This window comes from Falco punctatus (assembly GCF_963210335.1).
Source record: "Falco punctatus genome assembly, chromosome: 2".
NCBI classification, from domain to species: Eukaryota; Metazoa; Chordata; class Aves; order Falconiformes; family Falconidae; genus Falco; species Falco punctatus.
In genome coordinates, this window is record NC_137581.1 from 43,522,577 (window position 1) to 43,546,432 (window position 23,856).

Consider the following 23,856-nt stretch of genomic DNA (forward strand, 5'->3'; position numbering starts at 1 on the left):
ATGCTAAAAGAAGAAACAGGAGTAAGTGTGCATATACATATTTATATTAACATAAATAAATAAAAGTTATTCTAACCTGAAGATTTTCTCAGTTATGTGTGAGCTAATAAAAATAATTTTAAGATACTTTAAGATATTTTCTGCAGTCATTATAAAAATAAAATGAAATGTTAATTTGGTTTATAATATACTTGAAACTTGATATCATAATTTTCATGTTTTCTTTCCCAATATCTAAAAGCAGGTGTTTTAGGAGCTGATTGTCTAATTGTTATTGTAGAATATTTATTGTAGACTAATTACTTTTTATTATTTAAATGTTTTATATTAATTCAAATTTCTCCTTATGTAAAGAATAAAATTTGATTTTACTTCATGTATCAGAAAATGAGGAAATGGAAGTAGTTTCCCTCTTTATGCACTTGTGTATGCTACACTTTTCTACACATTCAAGAAAATAACTTTAAAGTAATGTCAAAATCTGTATTTTGAATGCACATACGTCTCTAGAAATAACAGTTTATCTGAAAAGTCAGGCATTTTTCAGGTTAGGCATCCAAAAAGGGCATTTCTGCCACTTTGAGATATAATTAATTTTCTTCGCATTCCCTTTCTGTAAAATGGGTATAGCATATCCAGCTTCATAGGAATGGTGCAAATATGCATCTACCACTGTTTGTGTAATACTTTTCCTGTAGGCACAGAAGTGGCCCTAGAAAACTTCTGCATTCAACACAGGATTCATATCACGTAAGTTAAATAAGACTGGGCCAGACACTGATTTTAAAAAAATAAAATATAGAATAATTAACTATTCACTGAATGAGGTAGGGGTTCTGTGGAAAAATACAATATGTGACGGCAAAATTAAAGTTGCACTGTACTATATGGATGGAATGCTGTCACATTAAGGTTGGAGAGACATTCTGGTATTTCCTAATGTTAGTCTTATCTTTTTAAATTTGGTGATGGTTCTTTTACGTAGGTTTTGGGTGTAATTTTACTTGATGCCTGAAGACAGTCACATCTAAAGATTTTGCAGTACTATCTGATACATTGGCAACTCTGGCAGTTTTCTCAAGTTTACAGTACAGGAAAATTCTGCTTCATTGGTAATAGCAGCAAAGTGGAAGGGTTTTCTATCCAGGAAGTCCAACTGTACTTTCAACGCGCTTCCTATGGCCCCTGCCTCTACAGGACAGTGTGCCAGCCAATTTAGAGAAATGCTGTATCTAATCCTATTTAAAAAGCTATCATTTCTGTAACTGGAAAGTAAGTTAACAATAACCTCTTCTACTTACAATGGCCAGTACATTTTGGTACTAAAAGTCTGCACTAAACTCAAGGCTGCTCACACAGCAGTTACAGAAGACTTAAGCTGAAGCTTCTACAGTCCCTCTGCTGGCCACCCCCTCCATGAAATTAATTTCCTTGTTTTTCTCCTAAGAGCCCGTTTCCTTTCAGGTCCACCCTCTGAACTTGCTCACCACCACTCTGACATCAGATGTTTAAATGTTCCATCGTTTCTGTATGGCAGTGTCACATTTCTTCTCTTTGGCTATTAGTGGGACTTTCTGGCAACAATTACAGGCAAAAAACATAGGACTATTAAATTACATCAGTAGAAACGCACACGTATTGCCAGTGAAAAATGAAAGTGAATAAATGTTACAATAAAATTTTGTCTCAGAAAAGGCCTATAAATTGAGTTATATTAAAAAAAAAAACAACACCACCCTGTCTGCAGCTACCTTGGTAAAATAAATTAATAGTAGATTTCTGCTATTGGATAACAGGAAGATAACATATAATATATATTATATATATTATAGATGATACATTGTATATATCTTATATAATATATTTAATGTGCGTGTATGTTATAGTATATACAAACAAGTTCTAAACAAGTATAACATAATCACTGCTGTGATATATTTAGAGAATTAGCAAACTTTAGTCTCATGTATTTACTGTGCAGTAGAAGACTAATGTGCTACTGATCACCTTGCAGCTGATAGTACTGGTTTCTTCTGGTTTATTCTTAATTCTTTCTATAAGTATTAGTAACATTATATGGATAAAGTGCAATTTTTTATTCTTGCATGCTGCTCTGTTCTAACTTTTACAATGTAGAATTATTTCAAGTTGCTATTTATGTGAGGTATTTCCTTTATATTTTCATATATCTTTCTGCTGAGTGAAAAAAATTGATGTAGTGAAACTGCTAACAAGCTGAGCCTTTGAAACCACGGGCAGGTGATGAAAGCCACCTCATGTCTAAAGCATCCCCAGGTCACAGCTGTCACACTCACTGCAATTCATTGCTGTCACAATCTGCTGTCCCTGCTTGTTGTTGCTTTCCTCTTATTCATCCAACTCATATATCTAAACATTCCATTACAAAAAGACATCTAATGTTCAACTCATGTTTGAAAGGGCACAACACTCTTCTGAAATATAATTCTGAAGATTTTAGAGCACATAGTTCACTGCCAAATCTAAGGTATTGCTTTGTAAGGCTTCCCTTGTAATTTTGTCTTTGTCTCATCTCTTGAGCATAGCAGGATAAAATGTTTGGTTGGTACATGATCTCAGCTTTATTCCAACTTCTTATCATGAAGAAATGAAATATTTCCCAGTAATAGAAAGGCATTTGAAGCTTTGTGAGTTTAAAGATAACAGCACTAACTGTGAACTCAGTGAATTGGAAGGAAAGGTCAGTAAGTCATCTACTGTGGCATGTTCACAAAGGCAATTCTTCTATCCAATGAACCAGGTTGTTTATAATCTGAAGACTCAGATTTTCTAAGACTTAATATTGTTCTTTGTTACTTAATTTTGTTCTTTGTTACTTAATTAAACAAGGTTACTATTTATTTCTTTTTCAGAGTAGAAACTTCTCATAGGTCTTCTAACTTTTCAGAGAGTTTAAACTTGTAAACATCTTGTACTTTAATTTCAAATCTATTCTGTCATTTTAGGTTATGACTATGAACTCCAGGGTGAGTGATGCAAAAACTTGTCAAATCAGCTTGTGGAAAAATTGTCACTGAGGAAAAACATTTAAGTAAAACCAGGGTTAAAAAAATGAGCCAGAAGATAATGAAAACAAAATCAAAAAGTCTAAAAATGTAGCAATAAAAAAATAAAGGAAGATACGATTCTAGTAACAGCTTTGAGAAAGAGAGCAACTGCACTATTTGTACGTTCCTGTAAAAACACAGAAAAAGGAGGTCTGACCCTCTCACATCTATTCTCTAAGATATTTATTTTGATTGTAGTATAAGTTACTATTCATAAAATTTACATTGCCAGTGTTCAAAAACTACGCTGATTAGAGTTTCCTGCTCAACTACTCATTGTATATAATTCAGTGGGCACCAAAATCAGTTTCTGACTATGCCCAGCGAGGAACAGTTAAATTGCCAGTGACATGTCCATGCTCATAGGAAGAAAATCTCCCTCTAACAATAACGTCATGCTTTTTTGTAGCTCAGGTTTATGTTTCAAACCTGGTCAGTATTAAAAAATAGGAACATAATTACTTGGCCATGCTATCTCTATCCACATGACCATATTCATCTGCCATAGAAAAAACCAGAGGACATAAATCTAGACACATGTTGATACCACAAAGGGGCTGAGGGGAAGAGTATAAAAGTCCTGCAAGAGCAACTTCCTTATCCTTTAGAGTATTATTGAAAGAACTATACGTAGCAAGAACTTACATTTAGAAGGGAGGTTTGGATGGCAGATTAACACTTGTGTTTATATATTTACCTGTAGCACAAATGTATTGTGGGCAATATGCCACAAGCCTTGACTGAAGAAGTCATGGCAGCAAACAGGTAATGTCTCCATCAGGTTCTACATAAAAGTCCTAAAACTCTAACTTAGTCATGCAAACTTTAAAAAATGCATATTACGCCCTTGAGTAAGCACAGTTTTCTAAATAGAACTTAGGTTAATTTGGCCATTTAAAACCACCTAATTGTAAATCCACATCTTTTTAAATTATGGTTATGCGCAAACCAAATGGGAACACAAAACCTGTTTTGTTAAATAACTTGCACAAGATGTTATGCCAGGAGCTGCGCAGAAGTTGGCAGATACAATGAAGATTTAATTAGCATGAATACAGGATAGTTAAATTTTCAGAAATGGCAGAGATAAATAGTGTAGATTATTAATACAAACAAAAGTTTAAATAAGCAAGACTGGGGGGGGGGGACGACACACCAAAAAAACAAACACACACACACCCCCCAAACATTTTTCCAGTTACAAAGTGCTGCTAAAATGTTCCAAACACAGAACTAGAATTGCTAGGTACTTTCAAAATCTTCACCCAGATCTTAATGAAATTCTTTTTCCAACTATATGAGCTATAAGAATTAACTTGTTAAGAAGTTAAGGAACCCTAGGAAAAGGAAAATTCTCTGATATGGCACTGCCTATCATTAAAATAATACACGTAGATACATGATGACAGCGTCTACCTTTCAGAGTCCAATACTTTTAAACCTGCTAGGCAAGTTTAGATCAGATGAGCCAGAAGTACATCTCAGTTAAGTGCTTCCTGGGTCCTGCAATATTCCAATAATGGGGTGAGATCTGTGAACACACTAGGCCCTGCATTCCACAAAAGGAAACCTTTTTTCACATAGCCTCAGAGCTATGTTGTAATCCAGATGTACCTGATTTGGTAATTGGAGACAAAGATCAGGGGTATGCTCCCATAGACATATTTAAATGTAGGCCACAGTAACTTAGGCAACTTTAACAGCTAGAACTAGCTTGTAAATCAACTTCATAAGCTCAAAGTGAGCTTGTCAAAGTTTAGAAACAGAAGGGTACCAATGCTCTTGAAGGTCAAATTTTGTACTCTTAAATATGAAATCAAATAGCTCACAGAAAATTAAAGAAGGGAAAACTAGGAAAAACAGTGAAAACAAAGTTTTGTTGCCATAGTAATTCATACTTGTCAGGTGGCATTTAACATGTGCTCCAGCCCAGTCTTCATTTTTAGATACCTCTGTAATACAAGTGGTCACTGTTCCAATTAAGAAAATAAATTTAGAATGAAATAGAGCACCTCGCATGTTCCAGAGCACTTCAGTATCATGTAACTCTTACTAAAGACTGGTCAAGTAAGAACAGAAAAAAAAAAAAAAAAAAGCTGCAGAAATCACCATGCCATTGAATAGTTAGTTAGCAGCAGTGTTTATATTCCCAGGTTATGGGCAAGATGGACATAGGGTGGAACCTAGACTTTCTGACATAGCACCTAAAGAAACAATTCTTCTCAAAACAGTGTCTTAACTCCCCATGTCATCAAAGGTGAGAAAGGAATGCCACTGAAGGACTCCAAAGGAGACCCTCCATTTGAAAGTGCAGGTACCTAAATTAGGTCATCAGACCATAATTTTCTAAGTCAACAGCAACACATATTTGTTGACTTTTAACTGAATGGTTCTTTATGATTCTTGTCTCGTTAGGTTAAAGAGGAAAGGAGCACAAAAATGTTGAATGTCTTAATAAATTCAGATCTCTTCATTCTGCTTACATCATCACGAACTTCAAAACTTTTGCAACTCTGGATTTGAAGGTCCAAGAGATTTTAAGTTTACCTAATTTTTGTCAGAGGAACTGCATTAATGGCCAGATTGGATGGGGCTTTGAGCAACCTGGTCTAGTGGAAGCTGTCCCTACCCATGGCAGCGGAGTTGGAAATAGATGCTCTTTAAGGTTCCTTCCAACCCAAACCATGCTGTGATGCTGTGATTTCCAAAACAGCCCTAAAATACCAAACAACCTTGCTTTTGCATATCTATTTCTAACACATGAATGTTACATAAAAGCACAAAAGCTTGTGTACTTTTTGTATCTCATTTATTAGAACTAAAGAAGGCTAACAGGTAAAATGTAGATATCGGAATAAATGTCAAGTCAAACTATAAATATCTAGTGGTAAAGAAGAAATGCCTTTAAAATGAAAATACATCTTCATTCAGAAGACACCATGCCTGTGTTAAATACCTTTATCACCAGATTAATTTAGTTACAGGCAGCAAGCAACCTTAAAATTGGTAGACAATACCAGATATCAGATATTATTGAGACAACTCTACAATATCACAGTTGTGGCCTGCAGATTACTGGGTCTGTTCTGTGCAACCTCATTTCATTCTGTTCTGGGATTCGGCAATTTAGGTTCTGCAGAGGTAAAGTATCAAGCCTTTCAGCCTTTTTCAGATAATTTGCAGCATTTTGGTTCAAATACTTAGATTTAAAAGTTGGAGGCACAATCTCTGCTCATTTAAGACAGGAGTCATTTCTTCCTTGATATCTTGAGGAATGTTACCGTTAGATGAAATATGAGAAACCAGAAAGCTGTGTATTCTGTATGAAAATGCTTCAACTTGAGCACTATTTTAATACTGATTTAGATAGGGGGAGGAGAACTGAGAAGAAAACAAGGGCCACCAGCAGCCTACTGTGTTCCCAGAGCTACAACAGTTGGGTTTCTTGTATATATTGACTTTATGACTTACATTTGACACCTACCCACCTTTATAATATTTATGACTGTTGTGAGTAGACTATAATTTTGTGTTGGGTTGGTTGTTTGATTGGTTTTTTTAATATAGTTACCTTAATAACAGATGTCTCAACGCGGGATGGAGGACTCTGCACTTGTGCTGCTGCCGCCATGTTGGCAATGGTACTAAGGTGATTCATCTGGCTCATTGCCATCGTGACAGATGCTGGAGGTAGGCTCACGGGAATTAACGGGTGGGGCATCATCATAAAAGGAAGTTCCAATCCTGGGCAGGGGGAAAAAAAGGGAAATAGGTTTATGCATCTTTTTAAAACATTGTCTTTTTTTTCCTCCTCATGGACAATGTTCAAGTGATGGATGACAAGATGGTTCGGTTCACATTATAGGACAAAGCAACTATATGTCAGTTCTCTTCCGGGATATGTATAGGTAAATCACTAGCAACCATGGAGGGTTTCTAGCCACAAGGAGAGACTATTAGACCTCTTAGTTTGTTCATATCAGTGTAATGTATGATATCATTGCTAAGCAATGGCTGTTTATTGTCTTTTTTAATATCTGCTGCAAGGTGCCTTAGCAATGCATTATTATGCCACTGATGCACAGGTTAGCAGTTATTTTAAGTATCAATTTTATTGCATATGTATTTGTTCTTTATTGTCTCTGCTTCCCCTGCATAACACTTTAAAGGAAGTATTCCAATATTCCCACATCTTTGATTTTTCACAGCCTATTTATATAAACACAAAGTAAAGACAGGAATTGGAAAACTGCTGATGTTAGTGCTGAAAGATGTCAACCCGTACCATTTGGCAGAAGGTGGTTCTGTTGAAGAGGGTTGAGAGGATGGCTAACTGGAACATTATGCTGTCCAGGCAAGTTGGGGTGGTTAACAGAGGCCTGTGATCCTTGGGTGGGGGGAGACTGAAGTTTTTCTTTATCCCAAGAACCATCACTGCTGCCTGTGGGGAATGAATATACATTATTTGGATGAAGGAAAACTCCTAATTTTCAATGTCTGAATTTGAGAGAAAGGCCAGCAATCTAACCTTTGCTGCATGTGGCAAATTTTATATTTTTTTATAATTTTTTTTAATATGTGGGTTGGGGGAAAGAGTTTTGAGGTGTTTATTTCCACCCTCTGAAAAAAGATATGTAAGGATAACTTTTTAAAGTTAAGTTAGAACACAAACCTAAAAATATTATAGTTGTGCTCATTCACATGAAATTTGTGTTGGTATTTTGTTGGTATATTTTACATACGCTTTTGCCATTCTTAGCAAGTAAAACTATATATGGCATTTGCTTTATGTGTGAGAGAATATAATTTCCTGAAAAAAACTAAAAAAAGAATACTGCCTGTTATGCCAATTAAAATTTAAACTACAGTCATATTTCTTCTTTTATTGGTGAATAAATAAAACATTATAGGAAGTAACTAAAAAATTAATTTACTGAGGGCACCAACATGCATGCATATGTGTTTGTCTGATGATTCTATTTTGTAAATTCAATTTTTATTTCATATTATTAATTAAAAAGTAAGGGATTATTAATTGATTCCTGCAGTCTTCTGGAGTGGAATAGACTAACAGCAAGGAAGAATGTGGACAAATAAGTGCTAAGATGAGCAATAACTCATATATTTGAGAAATACTCTTTTTCACTAATGTAGACCTCCTCATAAAAAATACCCACAGAATTAAAAAGAAGGGTACTACTAAAGGACAATACTAAAAAATCATATAACATTATGAATTTTTACATTTATATATAATGAAAATTTTAAAATCTTCCGATCTGATGACTTACATTACTCATGCTGCATATTTATGTATAATGCTGAAATTGAGTATATGTATGCTTATGCATACAAAGTTATCTATACACTCATTATATGAGTTTATTTACCATATACAATCAATAAACAATGCTTGAATATATTAATAAGTATGTATATATGCATGCATTCTCAGCAGTATTAATATACCCATCAGCAATACATGATTGTTTCCTTTTTCATGTAGAGCACAATTTCACCCTCTTGACTTTGAAAGTTTCTACTACTTTCATGGGAATTTCTTTTGATAAGGACTTTAGGATAGCATCAGTTAAAACTTATTTAATCTATACTCAATTACTATTTAGCATTAGGGATTAGAGCAATGTGCCTATTTCTGAACGGTTTTGTATATATGTTTTACTACTTAATGAACAACAGGGCCTGAAAAACAACTGATACTACCTCCTCCTTACTTCAGTAGAAACAGGATTAGCACATTAGTCTTGACATTTTTTAACATCATCTTCATCGGATGACAAAAGCACAAAAGTTGGTAGAATTCCAATTTAATTTCTCTAGATCTATTAAAAACCTGATTGTAAAAGATGTACAACATAGTTTATAATGAAAAATACTACATTATTACCATGATTTTCTTTCCCTAGTTACTTCATGAAACCAGTTAAGGCTCAATATAAATTCTAACTCATTAGCTCAATACTGTCTCAATCCCAGTGTAAATTGTTCAGAAGGAGGTAATGAAAATTCAGTCCAAACCCTCCTACAATCAAACAAAGCAATTTCATGAAACAATGAAAAGAATCAATTATATCAGATACTTTTATTATTTTACAAGAAATTGTCAGAACCTTTACGCAGCATACATAGTTGAGTTAGTTAATACATGATTTGAATCTCATCACCTCTGAGAAGTGAACATGTTTTCTTGTATCTTGAGAACTTAGAGACTCTCAAAAAAATGAGCCTATTTCAAACATATGTAATTGAATGAGCTAAATCTTAGCTGGATAAAGAAATTTTTTCCCTGTAATTTTTTTTTTCTGATTTTCTGCTTTTTGCCACTATGACATAAATATTTTACTTATTTTGAATATTCTTCTATTAAAAAATAATACTCTGGAAATGAGAGTTAAACACAAAAAATTAGTTAATGTTATTCATTTTAGCCAAAATGTAGGTGTTGATGTAGATTCAATAGAGAAAGACAGGTAGTTCCAAATGGTTATTCATTCAATCTTAGGGCATGTGTACGTAAATATTAAAGCTGGTTTTACAGTACTTAGGGCTTCATTAAATAAATAAATAAATATTTTTTAAAAAAAATTATAATAATAATAATAATACCAACAAACAATCCACTGAAAACCACAGAATCATAGAATCATTTAGGTTGGAAAAGATCTTTAAGATTGTCAAGTCCAACATTAACCTAGCACTGCCAAGTCTACCACTTGAACCATGTCCCTAAGTGCCACATCTACACATCTTTTAAATACCTCCAGGGATGTTGGCTCAACCATTTCCCTGGGCAGCCTGTTCCAATGCTTGACAACCCTTTTGGTGAAGAAATTTTTCTTAATATCCAATCTAAACCTCCCCGGCATAACTCGAGGCTGTTTCCTCGTGTCCCTTTGCTTGTTACTTGGGAAAAAAGACTGACACCCACCTGGCTACAACCCCCTTTCAGGTAGTTGTAAAGAGCAATGAGATGGCCCCTGAGCCTCCTTTTCTCCAGGCTAAACAACCCTGGATCCTTCAGCTGCTCCTCTTGTGCTCTAAACCCTTCACCAGCTTCATTGCCCTTCTTTGAACACACTCCAGCACCTAATTGTCTTTCTTGTAGTGAGGGGCCCAAAACTGAACACAGGATTCAAGGTGAAGCCTCACCAGTGCTTCATACAGGGGGATGATCACCACCTTAGTCTTTGTGGCCAAACCATTTCTGATACAAGCCAGGATGCTATTGGCCTTCTTGGCCACCTGGGCACACTGCTGGCTCATACTCAGCTGGCCATCAGCCAGCACCCCCAGGTCCTTTTCCACCAGACAGCTTTCCAGCCACTCTTGCCCAAGCCTGTAGTGTTGTGTGGGGTTGTTGTGAACCAAGCGCAGGACCTGGGACCCCTCCTTGTTGAACCTCATACAACTGGCCTCAGCCCATCAGTTGAGCTTGCCCAGATGCCTCTGTAGCCTTTTCAACCTCAAACAGATCAACACTACCCCCTCAACTGGCTGTTGTCTGCAACCTTACAGAGGGTGCACTCAGTCCCCTCATCCAGATCATTGAAGAAGACATTAAACAGAACTGGCCCCAATAATGAGCCCTGGGGAACACCATTTGTGACTGGCTGCCAGCTGGATTTAACTCCATTGACCACTACTCTCTATACTTGGCTGTCCAGCCAGTTATTTACCCAGCAAAGAGTACGCCTGTCCAATCCATGAGCAGCCAGTTTCTCCAGGAGAATGCTGTGGGAAATGGTGCCAAAGGCTTTACTAAAGTCTAAGTAGAAAACATCCACAGCCTTTACCTCATCCACTAAGCGGGTCAACCTGTCACAGAAGGAGATCAGGTTAGTCATGCAGGACTTGCATTTCATAAACCCATGCTGACTGGGCCTGATCACCTGGGTGTCCTGCACGTGCCACACGATGGCACTCAGGATAATCTGCTCCATAACCTTCCCTGGCACTCAGGTCAGACTGACAGGCCTCTAGTTCCCCAGATGCTCCTTCTGGCCCTTCTTGTAGAGTGGCATCATACTTGCCAAGCTCCACTCAACTGGGACCTCTGCGGTTAGCCAGGACTGCTGATAAATGAGTGAAAGTGGTTTGGTGAGCACTTCTACCAGCTCCCTCAATACCCTTGGGTGGATCCCATCCAGCCCCATAGACTTGTGTGTGTGTGTCTGAGTGCTGTAGCAGGTTGCTCACCATTTCCTCTTGGAGTATGGGGGCTTTATCCTGCTCTCTGCCCCTATCTTCCAGCTCAGGGGGCAGAGTACTCCAAGAACAACTGGTCTTACTATTAAAGGTTGAGGCAAAGAAGACATTAAGGATCTCAGCCTCATCCTTTGTCACTATGTTTCCCCCTGTATCCAGTAAAGGATGGAGATTCTCCTTAGCCCTCCTTTTGTTGCTAATGTATTGATAGAAACATATTTTTTTTTTTTATTGTACAGCAGTAGCCATATTAAATTCTACTTGGGCTCTGGCCTTTCTAATCTTCTCCCTGCATAACCTCATTACATCCTTGTAGTCTTACCAAGTTGCCTGCCCCTTCTTCCAAAGGTCATAAACCCTCCATTTTTCCCCTGAGTTCCAGCCAAAGCTCTCTGTTCAGCCAGGCCGGTCTTCTTCCCCGCTGGCTTCTCTTTTGGCACATGGGGACAGCCTGCTCCTGCACCTTTAAGATTTCCTTCTTGAAGAATATCCACCCTTCCTGGACTCCTTTGGCCTTCAGGGCTGCCTCCCAAAGGATTCTGTTAACTAAGCTCCTAAACAGGCCAAAGTTGGCCCTCCAGATGCCCAAGGCAGCAGTTCTGCTGACCCCCATTCCTTACTTCTCCAAGAATCTAAAACTTGTATCATTTCGTGATCGCTGTGCCCAAAACAGCCTCCGACCATTACATCACCCACAAGTCCAACAGGGCACCTTCTCTAGTTGACTCACTCACCAAATGTGTCAAGAAGTTACCTTCCACACACCTCAGAAACATCCTAGACTGCTTCCTTTCCATTGTATTTCCAGCAGAGACCTGGGAAGTTGAAGTCCCCCACTAGAACAAGAGCTAACAATGGTGAGACTTCTTCCAGATGCTTATAGAATATTTTGTCTGCTCTTCATCCTGGTTAGGTGGTCTGTAACAGACTCCCACCATGATATCTGTCTTGTTGGCCTTCCCCCTGATTCTTACCCATAAGCACTCAACCCTATTATCACCATCATCAAGGTCTAGACAGTCAAAAAACTCCCTAACATACAGGGCTACTCCACCATCTCTCCTTCCTTGCCTGACCCTTCTGAAGAATTTATGGCCATCTATTGCAGCACTCCAGATGTGTGAGTCATCCCACCATGTTTCTGCGATGGCAACTATGTCATGATTTTCCTACTGCACAATGGCTTCCAGCTGCTCCTACTTGCTGTCCGTGCAGAGTGCATTAGTGCAGATGCACTTCAGCTGGGCTATTGATTCTGCCACCTTTTGGGTGGGAGAAGACCTAATTCCTACATGACCATTCTCAGGCACTTCTGTGGTTCCTAACACATCAATAACTCTTGCATCTTTGCTGCCACATGGCTTTCCATCCCATACCTCCACTAAGAGAGCAGATCAAAGGACCTCGCTAGCATATCATCCCTTGAACACTGGCATGCTACCCCCACACTCATCTGAGCCTGGTTTTACCCTTTTCCTCCTTCAAATCTAGTTTCAAGGCCTTTCAATGAGCCCTACTGACTCCTGTGCAAAGATTCTTTTCTCCTTTAAGACAGCTGTACCTTGTCTCATATATAAATATATATATGTCAGATATATAAAGGAACACATATAATACATAAATATATAGTAATAATTATATATTGTATCTATAATATGTGATATATTAATATTATAACAAAGCAATATGTTTGCATTTATAAAATGTAAAAAATTATAATGTAGTGAATTCCCAGTAATAAGATATTTTACATATTTTTTAGCAAGATCATCTACAGTACAGTTAATTTCATGTTACGTGCTGATGTTCGATACAGAGATGGAGTCAATTCTGCTGTGACCCTTTCTAACCTGATCAAAGAATTCTGCACAGTCAGTCATAGATTGCCAATTATGGTACCGTTTATGCGCTCAGAAATTAGAGCTTTTCTAAATCAGTACCCCCTCCTGCCTTAAAATTACAGTGCCTATTGTTTTAGAGTGATGTCAAACCAAGTAATAAACTGGAAGAAAGAAGATAAGCTTCCAAAAGCAAAGTTTTGAGGCTAGTGTTTAGTCAGTGACAGATTCTTTAATACTCGTAGTCTGGCATTGTCTGTTGACATTTGTTTATAAGGAAAATGATTCATAGACAGAATGCAATCTGTAACATTGGAAACCACTTTCAAACTACAGTCTGTTGCACTCCTGAATGCTTTAAGTGGACAGACACAGATACAAATAGTCTTGGCCATTTGCTGTGTTTTTCTCATGTTAGTTAAGCAGAACAATTTTCCTCTTAGAGGAAACAGTTATTTTCATTAATGTCAAAGCAAAATAAGTGTTATTCCTTAGACACTATTCACTGTCTGCACACGAAGTGCAAGCTACCGGTTATGTCACTTTTTACATTTGATTTTGATTTAATGTCTACAGTGGTTTCAAAGAGTATTAAAAATCTGTTGCCTTCTTCCCCTTCACTTGTTGCCCTGCTGGAGGCTTATGTTTTTCCAGTTTCCATCAGTGGTTGTCAAGTCTTTGTAATAGGATTAAAAGCTTGGACACCTGATATCCCTGGGTGCTGCAGTTCACCCTCATAAAAGCTGTTTGCTTTAAATTGAGAGAAAATCAGTTTTTAGTGGCATAATTAATTAAATTATGCAAAGTGTTCCAGATTCAGCATAACACTTTCTGAAGCAGCAATTGGAAGCTCTACATTGCATTCAAACTGCATTTCAATTGACGCTGCACTAGGCTGACCATAGAGTAGCATTTTCAAGGCTTTCAAGCACAAGGGATACAATTTTGAAATGCAAATGCTTAATGTTGAGTGCTCAAGCCCCATACATGTGCACTTGAATAGGCAATTTGGTAGCCAACTATGTATTTCATGTGCAATAGTGCTAATACGAGCACTCAAAAAATTGAAATAGAAGTTCCAAATGCAAGTACACATGCTTAAAAACTGGGCTCAGCTTGTCTCACATTTACTCATCGTGGACAACCTGATGGAACAAAAATTACAATATATTTTCATAATTTAAAAGGTGGACTGCAGAATTCAGTGTTTTCCCCATCACCAACATTTCAGCACATATTGTCCATAATGTGAGTTACCTTCTCCCATAATCAGCAGTTACACAACAAACCGTTATTTGTACACTGAAGTGAGTCTGTAAAAGCCTGATGCCTGGATTATTTGTATTCATTAGTAGCACAATTAGGTAGCTAAGGATGATAATAATAAATGAAACAATTCTGGACTGGAAGGTAATGCAGCCAAGAAAATCAAGCAGAAAACTGAACTGTACAATGTCAGCCTCACAAACAAACCCTGATCTAAACATGCCAAATTAATTTTTACAATGACGTCTCTTACTTGCTTACTCCTTTTCCTTTCTCATTCTGTCCCCATTAGGATTTAGTCTGTCTAAATTTTGGTTCCTACAATGTGAACTGAGCAGTTTAGTTCCTGTGATAGGCAACAGGCTGTGGAGGACTGCTAAACTCCGTCTGTGGGAGGCTGACCTACCTTTGGTCAGCTGAACCCAAACCTCCTTGTTACAGGGACTACAGTGACCCTTCTCACAGACTCCACTCAACAGCTTAAGTACATACCACGGGAAATGGCCAAAATAATTTGAGAGATGTCTTACAGGGTTGGTTAGTACAACACTGCACCTGCAGACTTCATGGCTCTCTGGAGATGTAGATCAGGTAGGATACTCAGCGGTGTCCAAGACTGTAGCACATATCTATGTCTAGGCAACTAAGCCAAAACTTTCTTGATTACAGGTGGATCTTAGAAATTAAAATTTGGCTATTTGCCAGGCCCTTGGGTCTTCCTCTTCCTTTCATGTGCAAAACTTGGATATTTTACGGCATCCCAGAGAACACTTCAAGCCTGTCTTTAGGCAAATGAATCCCAGCCCTGGCTCAGGATGGTTTCAGGTACTATTATGTACACAACTGATATCACGTAACAAAAACACAAAAGACAGCCTGAGTTTCTACTAGCAATTTAAAAGAATACCTTTTTTTTTTCCTTTTTGTGTACTACTGATCTTTTTTCAATCCCCTAATCTTGACGTTATCGTCTGTGTTTGCTGAAATAATTTGTATCTCAGCAACAATTACCAAACAAAGCATCAGTATCAGCTGTGTGGGCTCATTTTTCTGAAGTGGACCATTCACTAGCTAGGCTATTTATGTCCACTGGAAAATATGCATAATCAGTGTGCTAAAAACCAGTAATCTTAGCATCCTGACAGTGAGGAACCTTCTTCGTAAAACTGTCCAAATCAAATCCTGGTGTTTTAGACTTTGAATTGCTATAAATTTGTGATACCATTTTTTAATAAGTCAGTCCCCTAAATCAGCTGTAGTATTTACCTGCAATATATGAACATTGTGAGACTGTACAGACACCTACAGATAAAGGCACTTTCATAAGACCTCTATGTTACTGCTACATCATTAAAAGCAAAAAGACCTTTGCCATGTGTGAACAGTATCATCTGTCTAATATTATTGATACTTTTTTTAAAAAAAAAGTATTGCTGCCTTTTCTGATATCACAAAGATATCAGGAGAGCAAGTACTACAATATAAGAAAACAATAAGTTTCACAAGACTTCTGTGGAATACTTTGTATGCTGCTCTAGATAAGGTGTTGTTTTTTCTTTTTTTTTTCTCCTCACAAACCCTTGCCTCATTATTTTCTGATTATATAATCATGCTTATGCTCTTAAATAGGCCATGAGCAATGTGGCCTGAAAATTGAAAGTTTTTACGATTTTCTCTAACATAGTAGGCTGATGTGTCTGGTATTTGTAGCTCTGCTATTATCACAACAGAGCATAAATAGGTATAGCAGCACATTCTGAGAAAAAAAAAAAAAAGACCAAAAAAAGACTATTCTTTGATAAAATTTTCCCCACAGAAATACATAAAGGAGAGGCCAAGAGAACCTTTGTAATCACATACCATTTCTTCTTTGCAGAGAACAGTAGAAATCTGAAAAATATGTTTTAGCCTAAGCCATGGTGACTTCATTCACTGTTTTAATTTTATTGCGAAGTTTTCTATTGGCAGTGGCAGAGAAATGGCAGCTGCACTTGGCACTGTAAGCCAGATATGTACCTGCTTTCCTCACCCTTTCTGTATTTATGTTCTGATAAATAAATCTGAAGCACAAACTGGTAATTCCAGGAAATAAGATGGAATTCTTCATGCTGAATATCAGAGTATATGCTTAATCATGAACCAGAAAACACCGAATTTATACAAACTAATAAGGGAAAGGATGCTTTTACTGTGACAATGAATCCCATGGAATACATGTTATATTTTATACTAATCCTTCATTATTTCACCAAAAATACTAACACAGGAAAAGCTTTCTTAAAATTCCATTTAATTAATAATGAAATTATCCAACACAAGTGAAAGCTCAGCAAGTCAGTTACAGGCTGGGTGACATTTACCTAAAAATAGATTTTCCATTTGTCTTGTTTCACAAGTACCTAACTTGTTACCATTTCATAGGTAATATACAGTTTATTCTATGGTTATATGATGTTAGAAGATAATGCAATTTAGACACGTAAAAGTAAATTTGTCACATCACCAAGAAACAAAAAAATAGATGCAGTTGTATGCACTGTATTCAGGAAAATAACAACTGGACAACATTTTACTGTCAGGTACACCTGAGCAAATATGTTAACTTCAGAGCAGAAAACTAGAACTACAGCTAATCCCTTGATGTAGATTTTTTATAATACGAAGACTAATGAGCTATCAGAAGTCAACCAAAATCAGCAGAAAACTACATTTTCTTTATCTCTCTTCGAACATGATGAACATCACAAATTATTTAGTGAACATCTTGACTATTGTATGGGCTAATTTATAAAAATTCCCATTTAATAGATAATTAATATATTACTCTATATCCTCATTGTATGTAATTGTGTATATGAATATCTTCTGTAGGCTTAAAGACCAGGTGAGATAGAACATGCCCAGAGGAGTAGTCTATAACTTCATGTTTAGAACACTTTCTGGGAAATATGAATTTCAGTTGTCTTAGCATAAGATACCCTGTTGCTTCAGTTTATAAAGAAAGAAGGTATGCTCATTCAATTTTTTTCTCTATAAAATCAGTATAATAGGCTCAGTATGACAGGCTTCATTTCTAGTACAGTGGAAACTAAAACAGATCCAGAAGATGCAGGTTTGAGCTTATAAGTGACAGCACTGTTATTCAGGCCTATAGGCCTAAGCTTTGCAGAAAATACAAATTTGGATGGGAGTTTGTGCTTTCCATCTACACTGATCTGATGTAGGCACTTTCTCAGTTGGTTTGGACCATGATTTTTGACCCTTACTATGCCTAGTCTGAGTTTTACAGTGTCTAATTCTGTTTTAGCAGTGCTCAGAAACAAGAAAAGCAAACCAAAGCAATACACCCTATCCCTATTCAGTAACTTATCTTTCTGCTTTTCTTTATCTTTTCCTAAAGAATTATCTTGAATGACCCAAAAAGTTTTTAAAAATATTTTCCTTTTTACTGACCCTTTAACACAAAAAGAAAAATTCTGCAGATTTTCAGGACACCTAGGTACAGCCGATAGTCCTGTAATACAATAAACTAACAGAAAAAAAAGGCAGAAAATCCTCAGTAAATATATTGAAGTGCAAAAAGTACACATAGATAAAGTGCATAAAGTGACAATCCCAAGCTTCCTAATGTCTTCAGTAAATAGAAGGATAGATACCAGTAGTTGGACCACTTTGCCCAACGTGTTTCAGCTGTGTTACAGTATGGAAAAATAAAAGATGCAAGATACACAGGGCTTGAAGCACTAAAATCAAGTGAGGAGGCCTCTCTAAAGTCATGTTGAGTCTTTTCAGAAAAAAGATGCACCAGGGATGAAAATGCAAAGCAGGGAGGCTAACATATTACAGGTAATCATTGTTATTGATGATCTTTTTTTTTAAAAAAAAAAGCTGAACTAAAGAGGAATATTTTAATTTCCAGCACAAATGCTGCACAATCTCATAACAGTACATGCGCTTAACAGGCTGCACACAGAATACTTTCTTAAACATTATTCTTCAGATTTTTATTCTAATTTTTTTAGATATTTTCTTAGAAAACAAAGATAAATTATCAAAAATCAGTCCTTATTAATAAACAGATTAATAGCCAGTCTTAAGCAAATTTGATAGCAAAGTCTCAGTAACTCCAGGGAAAAGGAGATTTCTGTTTGCCTGGATTTTGGATTGATGTGCAGTGCAGGGCTGAACACACCCTGCCATGGGAACAGAGGTTTCCAAATCAATGCCATGTCTCTTCCACACCAGAAAACTGATGGAGGAAAGTCAGAAGACTGCATGAGCTCTGAGGCTTGTAAAGCCATCTCCTCCTCCTTTGGGAAGCTGATGCTAACTGAAAGCTTCAGAAGGAATTGTCTTACTCTTGAGTTGCCTGTACAGGTTTGATTTAGCTCTCTCATGACCGCTCTGATATAGTCTATAATGTTTAGGTGTTATAAAGTCTTTTTGTAAATTTGCAGCCAGTAATAGGCTCATGCTTCAAAGCAATACAGTGATGATAATTATAAAAATAAAAATAACAATACGAAGAATAATATTAATGTTAAAAATGCATCTTTTCTAGCTTTTAAGTATACAACTTCACCACTTCAGTGTTACAGAACACATGTATCTATCCGTGTGTACATCTCTTACCTTTATGTCCTGCACACACACACAAACTACACATGTAAATACATGGTACAAAAAATTGTTCACTAGAAAGTTACTAAAAAATATCCTCTTTTCCTACATTTGGATTTGTATACGGAGCATATATGTCAACCAGCTCAAAATCCAGTCTGCTCAGCCTAGCAAACAAAATCGTACCATGAATCATGCTTCCTTCATTGAAGTTTAACATATATTAACTTGCGTTCAACACAGAATAAGAATCATTATTACAGCTCAGCTGTTATTCAGTACTTCATTATGCTACAGTAACTTCATTTGCACTTAAGCCTTTAGGGTTTTTTTCTATATTTCCATGTCCCAAGACACATGACTGTGCCATTCTACTACTTAAAGAAGGAAATCTTATCTAAGAGTTCATGGATCCTGAATCTCATTCTTGGGCTGTTGAAACTGTTTCTGCTCACAATTTATTATTTTCTCAGGATGATGATGAAAAAAACAACTAGTATGACTAGCAGTAACAGTAGCAGTAGTAGTAATGATATGTGATAAAGCATGTGGACAGTCCTGGCCCAAATGGGCTTTACACTGTGAAAATACTGTAAGAAACAGTACATACACACAGACAACAGACTATAAGGAATTTCACTCACTAAGGAAGAGCTACATACACATGTATATCTGTTATAATTTCTTCTCACAATTGCTGCTGTTTATGCAAAACAGATCATTTTCTCTTTGAGATTTAGCCTACAATAGTGTCTTATTTATATACATATTGATACCCTATTATGTTCACAACTGCTGCTGTTTTTCTGACTTGGAGCCTTACAAAAATGATCAAAGGCAAAACCTTAATGCAAAGGCAGCCAAAAGTATGAAATTGGATTAAGAGGGTAGGAATATGAAAGTGATACATCTTAAACAGTAAATTTCTTAAATATTTTCTTGGATTTTTGTCATTTCTTTTGGGGAGAGGTGGTAACTATTTTCTAATTAGTTTTGGCATTTTTGAATCACTTTTAAAATGGAAAGGCATCAGTATCTTTAAGTTATTTAAAACAAGATACTTATTTTTACTTCTGAAGAGGCCTAGACCACTGCTACCAACAGCCACCTCTAGTGGCAAAAATTTTAACCTATTGTGGAAAAGACAAAAGAGCCAAGCCATTGTTTGACATCGTTAAATGACAGCATATTATAATAATTTATTCAATATTGGCTTTAGAGTAGTTTGGAGTTTTTTGTAATAGCTCTAGTAAAAAGTTCTCCTAAGCTATTATACCAAGATTTAGTACTGTGAACTTCACCAACCCTACATGAATTTATAGTCATTCTAGTCATTCTAGTATCTTATATCAACCCAGTTTGTGAAGAACACATACACCTTTTAATTGTACCCTAAATAATATGTCTAATAGTGTCTTGGGCAAAATTCTTAGCAAGAGATTTACCTCCGATCCATCTCACCTAGTAAAAATTGGGATGGTAGACTCTTTCAGTGGTCAGGAAAGGACATAAGCACATCTCTTATTCTGTTTCCTAGCTCCATCAATCTTTCTTCATGACCAGTAATTCAGCTGGTTAGAGATGAGGAGAGGTACATAACAGGAGAGAGAACAGGTATATACATAGACAAAAGAAGTACTTGTCTTTCACCCTGTCTTGTCTAAATTAGTAATAATACTCTTCAGGTCCAAATGGGGGGTGCAGTGTTTACAAAGATAACCTCTGTTCCCAGGTCTCTTGCTTTCTGGGCAAGTTTTTTGACTAGTATATAACCAGTGGTTACTATCTAATAACAAGGTGGGCTAGATGCCTTCTCAGAAGTCTGTGTTTGGTCCTCTGCACACCAAACAGATAAAAATGTTTCTTCAGTAAGTATCTCAGACATGTCTCTTAGAGTTAAGCCCTACAAACAAGATGTTACCATGCATTAGCATTTTACATTGACCAGCTCAGTATCAGATATTTCTAGATCATCATTTACCCTAAGTTTCTCGAAACCATATGAAAACACCTTAGCTGGTTGTTTGAATTCTATTATGGTGGCCAGGCACCTCAAAACTGTTCTACCACACTGGAGCTGGCAGTGTACAATCCATCATTACGGAGCATTATTGACTACAGAAAAGTCAGCACTGCTAATTTTTAGCTGCCTCATGTCAGATGAGAAGGATCTGGATGTAAATCTTTGTCTAGTGTTTTCGTGTTTTCTTTAATGCACAGCACTAGCCATGATGCTGAATGAGTTATTCTGAAAAACTGTTAGCTTCTACCACAAGCATTTTCTTGGTATAACCCAAGGAACCATGATGTTGTCCCTTCAAGAGCAGATGAGCATGTTATCTCATGTCCCTGTTACAATATTAAGAATAGGTTTGCAGGTCTGCACTTTGATAAAAGTGTTGGACAAAGCAGAGTCCCAAATATCATTTAAGGGTCGCTGAGACAGTCTGATGTTCAAGGACTGGTATACTTGGATTATCACTAATAAAGGAGAAATGTCAGAGATGTCATAATCTGTCCACCTTCAGCACAACCCAATCTCAACTTTGTTCATTAAAGCATATAAAGAAACCACAGCAGATTCTTCTCAAGTATTGGGCTACAAAAATATGTCATTTTCTTGAATATTAAACTCATCTGATAATGCTCTCATTAATGTTCTTTAAATGCTTCTCATGGGGTCTAAGATGTCTTCTACTGTCAAACACAACTTCTATGCAAAGAAAAAAATCTGTGCATCATGTGTTGTCAAACTGGGTGTTATGCTTACATATAAGAAAATACAAGTGAATTGATCATTTGTAATACATGCTGCTTAAGCAAAGAAAAGCAACAATTTTTAGACTGAAAACTCCTCAGGCATAGACCTTGAACTAAAATATTACTACAAAGGCCAGAATTTTCCCGATACTCAAGGAAAAAATATGCAGAAATTGTGTCTGCTTCTCCAAATTTTAAAAACTTTTAATTCTGATTTAAGATTTTTGTCTTTGAAATGAACTTGAACATTTTTTCAAAATCTTTGCTTTTGTAAACAAGCTGTCTAGTGTATAGTCAATAAAGATTTCTGACAAAAATAAAGCTTCAGTTCTCACATCTAAATCATCAAGACATAAATATACAGACAAATCATTAACAGACGACAATTATCCTAGAAACCAAATGCTAGAAATAAAATTTGGCCTAAAGGCTAGAATAACTTAAGAGTAGTATTCCTAGAAATGGAATTACAAGTAGTAGCACTTGATGTTTGGCATACAAATTTGGCATACAGCTTACAGGCCCTGCAAGACCTAGAATTCTTAATTCCACAATTATACTCTGTAACAGGAAAACATCTACAAATCATTTTTAAATATACTTCCCTTTAAAAGATTAAGACAGAAATCCTGTTTCCATTAAAGTCATTGAGACTTGACTAAGGCCCAAATTTCATTCTGGTTGCTTTGATGTACCAATCTGAGCACAGCTGAGCACAGAGATACAAGTTCTAATTCAAAGTAGTGCTGAGGCACGTCAGCTCAAAGCATGTACAAAAGCTAAAAATTGGCTAAAAACTTTATTATCTTGTGGTTAATCTGTAAAGGGATAAAATATGTTATATAAATATGAGATATATGATAACAGAGTATTTTTCCTGCTAAGTGATTCACTAAAAAAGGAAATTTAAAGATCAAGACTACCCTTAGTTTCCACAGGGATTTCTGCACAGTCTTTAGGACTGATACTGTGTTAAAGTATTAGTACAATTTTTCAAGCAAATTACTCTGAACATAATGCTTTGAAAAATTTAAAAAAGGAGAACAGGTAGCAAATGTCATTTTTTTCATAGCTACAAAATGCAAACGCCAAGTGTTTTAACCTAATGAATAAATGAGTTTGTCCTTTATGTATAAAATATAGTTTGTGTTTGTTGCACAAGTTTTTTAATAATAGATGAATTTTAGGTTTGCTTCAACATATTCAATAAAGTGTGATTAATTTGGTTTTTCAAAAATGCAAACTAGACATTACTATATTACTCTGCAAAATGCACAGCTTGCAACATTATTGTCTCTGTGGGATCTTAAATTGAATTGTAAAATGTGTCTTATTTCGAGTTTGATTTATGTAAGAAATTTCAGTGGATAATGCCCTTTTTGAAGTTTCAGTGCTTTCTGCAAAGAAAAAATACATAACCAAAAATCATGACATAGCTTATTATAAATCACTGCGAAGTTTCATCCTTACATAATGTTCCACTTAAAAATCATATACTGATGCCACATATTATGTTCAATTCAGTGAATTAACTTTTTTGAAGTTTCATATTATGACAGATTATATAACGCATTTTTGACATGTTCTGTGATTTTATTGCGATATTCTAAGTAATTACCAAATCTCTTTTTCTCTAAAAAAGCTTTCCTGTGCCCTGAGAATTAATCTATGATACCATTTAACTTGGCTTTTTGAAGTAAATATCACTAGATAAAAAGCCAGCTGGTTCTGAATAATGGGATACTTGAATGAATGTATTAGTGTTTGAAAATGAGAGTACAAATCTTTTAAAAAGATTAATTTCCATAAGAAAGATAGCTCACAGATCTACAAAAGAATAAATTCAAAACATAATAAACTGCAGAAAGAAAGGTAGATTAAAGTAAAGGCAGCAGCACCTTGTTATTGCAGCTGTTGTATAGCAGTGATTCTGTATCAATTACAACATTTGGTAGGTATGGGCAGCCTCTTCAAAGGTTTCAGTATAAACCTTGAGCCTGGAATACACAGTACACCCTACGTAATAACTTGAGTGATTAATTTTTTTTTCCTAACAGGAC

The 23,856-nt window shown here is 36.2% G+C and overlaps 1 protein-coding gene across 6 annotated transcripts in view; it reads right to left on the bottom strand.

Moving 5' to 3' along the window:
* Positions 1-23,856, bottom strand: part of DACH1 (dachshund family transcription factor 1) — a 371,271-nt gene that overhangs the window by 114,052 nt on the left and 233,363 nt on the right. For 4 of the 6 annotated variants that reach the window (XM_080376867.1, XM_080376866.1, XM_080376868.1 and 1 more), the window contains exons 4-5: positions 7,372-7,527; positions 6,658-6,830 (exon numbers count right to left, since the gene is read on the bottom strand). In XM_080376867.1, the coding sequence (XP_080232993.1) occupies positions 6,658-6,830; positions 7,372-7,527 (329 nt within the window). The remainder of the gene's footprint in view (positions 1-6,657; positions 6,831-7,371; positions 7,528-23,856) is intronic. The other 2 variants (XM_080376870.1, XM_080376869.1) reach the window with 1 other exon arrangement.